The sequence below is a fragment of the Poecilia mexicana genome, unplaced genomic scaffold (assembly GCF_051168715.1).
Source record: "Poecilia mexicana isolate PSO_F unplaced genomic scaffold, ASM5116871v1 scaffold_11, whole genome shotgun sequence".
Classification (NCBI taxonomy): Eukaryota; Metazoa; Chordata; class Actinopteri; order Cyprinodontiformes; family Poeciliidae; genus Poecilia; species Poecilia mexicana.
Window position 1 is genome coordinate 17,115,456 of NW_028263380.1, and position 7,124 is coordinate 17,122,579.

The 7,124-nt window shown below is 37.2% G+C and overlaps 1 protein-coding gene across 1 annotated transcript; it reads left to right on the plus strand.

Moving 5' to 3' along the window:
• Positions 1-164: 164 nt before the first annotated feature.
• On the plus strand, positions 165-7,033 carry LOC106919962 (26S proteasome non-ATPase regulatory subunit 4). Its single transcript, XM_014990658.2, has 10 exons — positions 165-279; positions 848-988; positions 1,554-1,668; positions 2,486-2,572; positions 2,708-2,776; positions 3,520-3,735; positions 5,049-5,157; positions 5,241-5,372; positions 5,449-5,501; positions 6,560-7,033. The coding sequence occupies exons 1-10, from the start codon at positions 254-256 to the stop codon at positions 6,728-6,730; spliced, it is 1,119 nt and encodes a 372-aa protein (XP_014846144.1). The 5' UTR covers positions 165-253; the 3' UTR covers positions 6,731-7,033.
• Positions 7,034-7,124: the final 91 nt, after the last annotated feature.

Below are 7,124 nucleotides of genomic sequence, written 5' to 3' on the forward strand. Positions count from 1 at the left end.
ACCCCAAGTGATTTCTGGGGTAAGTGTGTTCTTTGGCTTACGAGACTCCGCCTACTCGGCGTCGTTCGGTTTTCCGGGTGACAAAGCCATAGACATTAATACATATTGATGTCTATGGACAAAGTACGCAAGCACGCAGCTTGAAAGTCGAACGTAACATTACGTGACCAATCATATGTGCTCTTATTCAGTTTTTGTCCAATAGGATTGGGGATTTTTAGACTCCGCCAGAGAGCAACAAGAAGTTTCCAAAATGGTGCTCGAAAGTACTATGGTTTGGTAAGAACTCTAGAAACGAATTTTAAGTAGTCTGTAAACTATTTCTTGTTTATAATAAAACATGATAGGCTAGTACTCGACAATTGAAATGGTTAAACTGAACACAGGACGAATGTCGCGGATTTCTGACCTGATAAATAACGGTTAAGAGCTAGCCGGCTAAAGCAGAGTTGAGTGGCTGAGTCATTGTAGCTAAAATTAACCAATAAGTCCCGTCCTAGTAAAGGATTTATTTACCTAAAAGATATGGGTATAATTCTAGCACTTGCGATTGAAAGCTTTTTGCTCTGTTACAGTAAAAGCGAACCATTTATTGTTAACACCAGTCGCAACAGTGGGGTTATCCATAGCTAGTTGCGTTAGTTGTTTTTTAAACGTGTAAAATCCTTCTTTGTAATATTGTTACTGCTTCATAAATCTTGTGTTTGGATGCTTGATATATGGGACTGACTTAAGATGCGATACTAATTCAACCAGTCTGTTAGAGTTAACATTACATTTTGGTTAAAGTTATGATCTAGTTGTCTGACTTACGAGGTCAGCCTCATTTTAACGTCTTTACCTTTAGTGTGGACAACAGCGAATACATGAGAAATGGAGACTTTCTACCCACAAGACTACAGGCTCAGCAGGATGCTGTCAACATCGTTTGCCACTCCAAAACACGCAGCAACCCGGAGAACAACGTTGGACTCATCACCATGGCAAAGTAAGCTTTTTTCCCTACATTACATTAATTCATAATTTACATATCAAGAGACAATCTACTGATAAAGATACACAGTTAATTGCAGTTGCCACTACAGTATCAACATCTCACAAGATTGAGATGTTGATGCAACATTTGATAACTATTGTGCAATAAGAAAAATAGTTATCTTGTTTTGCAACAAGAAAAGTTCAGTGCATAAGCAGATTAATAATTCATATTTGCAGAGGTCTTTCCATCTTGACTGCTTCACACAGCTCTATTCTGCTGGCTGCTCTTGGTGGTAATTATTTAAGGGACATCAGTGCTACAATACAATTGGTTTGAATGAGTATGGGGGAAATATATCAAGACTACTTGCTATTACAGTGCAAAAATCACACATGCGGACTTCCCGTAAAAATGTATGTCATAAATTCTAAAAAATATTTATTTGGTAGTCGATAAGCATAGACTTATATAGATACCTTTGGCTAATATTCCAATGAGATTGCACGGGGTTCTATGCATCTCTCTGAATACCAACTATGGCCAACAGTGTGTTTGTGTTTCTTCTGTGATGTAGTAACTGTGAGGTCCTTACCACCCTGACATCAGACTCTGGCCGCATTCTGTCCAAACTACACGCAGTCCAACCCACAGGAAGAATCTCATTCTGTACCGGCATCAGAGTGGCTCATGTAAGCAGTTCACAGATTCAAACTTTGACTTAACAAATTTGTGAGTATAGAAAAGGTCTGTTTTTGAAATTGAAGCAGCATTTTGTGCTCCTGTATGTACCCTTGTGAATTTTTATTTTGTCTTACTTAAATCAAATTATAGAGATGTTACATTTCAAACACACAATAAGCAAAAAAAAATTACAGGAAATTCTCTAAATATACCTAAAAATTGCTGTTTTAATAAATGGCCTTTGCATTTAAGGTGTTTATAATTCACTAGAAATTAAAACGCATAATAATCTAGTTCATCCAGTAGAGTGGTTTCTCTACCTTCTACAGAACTCAAAAGTTTTCAGATTTTTACCATTCAAACACTGAAAACTGTAAAACAAAAATCAAGATCAGACACAACACAACTGAACCAAAACGGCATGAGAAATAAATAGATTTAGTTAAAATAAATTGAACAGACTCACAAGTCACAGCCAAACTGGCTGTAGTGTAATGGAAAAATTAACAAAATCAAAAAAATGGAGGCCTACAAATCGAAATATTTTATCGAGTTATTTAAAAAAAATAACAAACTGAGATTTCTAAAATCACAAAATACCAAATATCTAAACTAATAAGCCAGACAAATCTTATTAATTGTGGTACGTATAAATCCACTGGAGTTTTAAATCTTTTTCTTTTTTTCTCATCTGAAAAATCCTGAACGAAGGATATGGGAAGCTTTGCAGATGTCTACTAAATCCATCATTCTTCTCACAAATATTAAATACTTTTACATGTGCATTTTAAAGCAGAGCAGCACTTTTACATCTGTCTTTTTCAGCTGGCTCTAAAACACAGACAAGGCAAAAACCACAAAATGAGGATCATTGCCTTTGTTGGGAGTCCTGTGGAAGACAATGAAAAAGATGTGAGTTTAAGTGTTTCATGACATTTAGCGGTAAATCTTTTCTGAGGAATGCGTTCGTACGACTGTTTCCACTTCAACCTGTTTTCTTTCTGCCTCAAACCTCCCTGTCTCTGTCACACTGTGCTGGCCTGGCAGCTTGTTAAGATGGCAAAGCGCTTGAAAAAGGAGAAGGTGAACGTGGATATCATCAACTTTGGAGAAGAGGTGAAGACTTGATTTTCATGATCACTAATGGAATCTGACAGCTAAATGTAGTTTTTGGTTTCCTATTGACTTGAAAATTGCAACATTTTCTTAACATGTTTCATTTACTGGATTGGTAAGTCCAGTAAATTAATTTACTGGATTGGTAAATGAAGCATTTACCAATCCAGTAAATGTTGGTAAACCAAAATAAAGTATTGGTTTACCAGACGTTTACCAATTTTCTAAAGCTCAAAAATGAAACAAGGCTCAATAAAAGTTGTGGATTTTATATTGATTTATGTTTAAATTTCATTCTTCCTGCTGACTTGCAGCCTCCAAGATCTAAAAGGGCGTTTTCATATATTTTCTGGACTTTAGCCTTTAGAATTAGGTTTAACTGGATTGTGGTTATTAAAATTGGTCTGATTTTAGATATTTGTTTTGTTTCTTACCAAAATAAAGGTGTCAGTGTTTCCCAATGGTGCTTTAAACAGCCTTCAGTACTTTTATCAAAGTTCAAAAGTCACATATTTGGGAGAAGAGATGATTTACTTTAGTCCAAATACAAAAAAAGTGAAATGGCTCTATTCCACTCTCCAGAAACCAAAATCCAGATCAGATCCAGCCTTGTGTTGTTTCATGATTTTGTCAAACAATATTTTGTACTCAAATGTTCAGGATGTTACAAAACACCAGAAAACAATGTAGACAGTTAAAGTACGGAAGTTTGAGATTAAAGGCGTTTTCTGTTGCTTGTTCAGGAGGTGAACACAGAAAAGCTGACGGCATTTATTAACACTCTAAATGGAAAGGAGGGAACAGGCTCCCACTTGGTGACGGTTCCTCCTGGACCCAGCCTGGCAGACGCACTGCTGTCCTCTCCCATCCTGGCCGGCGAGGGAGGCTCTATGATGGGGCTCGGCGCCAGCGACTTTGAGTTTGGTGTTGACCCCAGCGCTGATCCAGAGCTGGCCTTGGTAAGCGGTAAAAACATCCGCCCTGGGTGCTAGTTAGCTTAGCATTTTACAACAACTTTTAAATTAGCCCAAAGGAACACAGAATCAAAATGCTACAACTTCATAGTGACATCTTAATATCTGCAACTATTTATGTTCTTGAAAAAGAACAAAAGTGTAAACTAATCTTTCCACAGCCTGTCTGTTAATCTGAACTAAGATAAAGACTTAATTCAAGGTGTCTGATTTTGAAAAATTTAGATTAATGTCATAACTAGAGAATTGATTCGAAATTTGTGTGAAAAGCTTTCAAATTAATTGATCTAAAATGGAAAATAAAGAAAGATCCAAAGATTTTTAGTGGAAAAAATGACTGTGGAAAGAAATGTGTATTATTTTTTACCAAAATTAGTTGTGGAATAAATTTTGCCCCCCTGTTGTTAATATCTAGTCTTCTCCTATTACATGTCATTGGGTTGGAGAAACTGGGACTTTTTGCCATTCCTGTCTGATTCTCTCTGGCTCATCCTTCAGTTAATTATGTTTTTGCATTCCAAACTAGTTGAAAGTAAACAAGGGGCATTTTTACCATAGTGACCATAGTTGAAAGCAAATAAGGGGTATTTTTGTCTCAACATTCATCCATTAACATCAAATCCATCTCAAAAATGTTCCCAGAAAACGCAGCGTACCAAGACACACAGTTCCAGGTAAATTCCCAGTAGAGTTCAAATACTCCATGTTTATGTTTATGATGGTAGGACAGAAAGGGCTTTTTTTTTCCCCTGCTGCCATCCCTTCAAGTAACCAGTTGGCATGTAAAGGGCATCTAATTATTGTGATTTTAGCATAACAGCAAATTTACTCAAATTAAAAGTAGCATTTTTTGGAAAAAAATAATGGTTCAAGAATATGCTCTAAACCAGGGGTGTCAAACTCCAGTCCTCAAGGGCCGCTGACCTGCAGTTTTTAGATGTGCCACAGGTACAAAACACTGGAATGAAATGGCTTAATTACCTCCTCCTTGTGTAGATACGTTCTCCAGAGCCTTGCTAATGGCCTAATTATCCTGTTCAGGTGTGGTGCAGCAGAGGCACATCTCAAAGTTTCAATGCAGTGGCCCTCCAGGACTGGAGTTTTGACACCTGTCCTCTAAACAATGGAATAAACTTATATAGGGGCTAAATTTTTGACACCTGTAATGTATTTTCTTAATTTCTTTTTCAACCTTGAGATTTTTTTTAAGTACTGCACCTGCGTTGCTCTAGCTGTGTTTCCTATTTGTTGTTTTTTGTGACTACTCCTCATTGTGCCATTTCTGTGAATGGCTTTAGGCCCTGCGCGTTTCAATGGAGGAGCAGCGACAGCGGCAGGAGGAAGAGGCCCGCAGAGCCACTGCTGCTTCTGCTGCCGAGGCCGGCGTCTCCACACCCGCTGCAGACGGTAGCTTCAAGATTTGCTAGAACTGACCCGATTGTTATAAAACAGCAGAAAATGATGGATTTTCTTTGTCATCGTTTTGACAGAGTCGGAGGACGCCTTGCTAAAGATGTCAGTGTCTCAGCCTGAGAGCGGTGCTGCAGTGCTTCCTGATTTCAGCAGCATGACAGAGGAAGAACAGATAGCCTACGCCATGCAGATGTCTCTAGCTGGAGGAGGTGGGTTTCATTCCTTGTACAAGTTTATACTTCATTGTGCTCTTGGTATGTTGGATAATTGTTTTCTTGTGAACAGAGTATGGTGAGATGGAAACGGGAGCGCCAATGGATGCTGCAGAATCAGCCAAGGTCAGTCTTCTTCGGACTCTGTGCAGTTTGTTTTAGTAAAAGACAAGTTGGAATATGAAAACAACTTAAGGCTCCAGCTAAATGTGTTTTCAGACAACAGCTTTATTAACAGAGCGATGCATTTTCGACTTGTGGCCTTCAGGGAATGACCCTGATGGAGGCCGCAAGCTGAATGTCCTTGGAACTCGGCAAAGCTTTGCCAATAACTTCATAACTGGAAGGCATAATCTTAGAAAAAGACATTTAGCTGCTAACTATGCCTGTTGTTTCTGCATCTGATGTCTTTGGTTGCCTAGCAACAACTTCTCATGTGTCGTGTGCAGTAGCAGTTTCATGTTTCGCCACAAAGCCTTGTAACTGCTTGTGAATAAAAAGAACGGCGTGGAGTAAAGAGAGAAACGGCTTAAGAGGTAGTATTTCAGATATTTAAAACAAAAAATTATCAATTATTATGGATATTGACTGATATGAAACACTGATGTCATGGTATGTTTTTCAGTCAGATCTCATCCATATAATTTTCTGCTGGAACATTTAGTTTGAGTATTTTTCAGGTCTAAATAATTAAGAAAAAATAATTGTATTTCCAGAATGCATTCCCAGTCATATTATCTAAATTTGTACCTATTCATCTATTGTTCATCATAGATTCATCCATTTATCTGTTAATCCATCCATCAAGCCATTCTCTTTCTTCCTTTTTATGGCTTTTTGAAGTCCATATTTAAAACTTAACCTCTTTGATAATACCTGCTATAATTTGAGAGTAAACCATTAAATTATTGTAAAATAATGTTCCTTTATGACCAATAAAGTATTTAATTGATTTGAAAAGAGAGAATGCTGTATATATGTGGAATTTGATCCATCACAGTTCAATTTATAGTATGAAATTAATCTTAAAATGTATTCTATTAATAAGAAATTATTTTCCCAATATGACGCAAGAGGTAAACAAGGTTGTGATATCTGGAAGTAATATTTTAAATTCGGTAAAAAAAAAAATAAAAAAAAAACGGCTAAACTTTCTAAATTCATGCTTTTTTTTTTTTTAAAAGGAGGAGGATGACTATGATGTAATGCAAGACCCAGAGTTCCTTCAGAGCGTCTTGGAGAACCTGCCTGGAGTGGATCCCAACAACGAGGCCATCCGCAACGCAATGGGCTCCCTGGCCTCCCAGACTGGAAACAAGCAAGACGGCAAAAAAGATGAAGAGAAGAAGAAATGAGACGACCAAAGAAAAATGAACAGTTGTAGGATTTCTTTGCAAATATGACTGCTGAAACTCTCCTTCAAAACACGAAATAATAAAAAAAATATATTATTTGACAGGATAAATTCCCTTGAAATACAATTTGATGAAGTTACAAAACATTAGGATCGTTTGTTATTTTGAACACTCTTCACTTTTTCCCTTGTGATTAATAACCAATTCATTATTAATCATAGCTGTAGGCCATACAGTTATTCTCCTGGCCTGTCTGCGTGTTTTTGCAATAAAAGTCAGGTGTAAATGCCTCATATTTTCCCATTCTTGCCTTCAAGGACTGGTTTCTGGCATCAGTGAAAGACTAGAGACAAAAATAGATTAAATCACAGCAAATTATTAGAGTAGTTCTAAG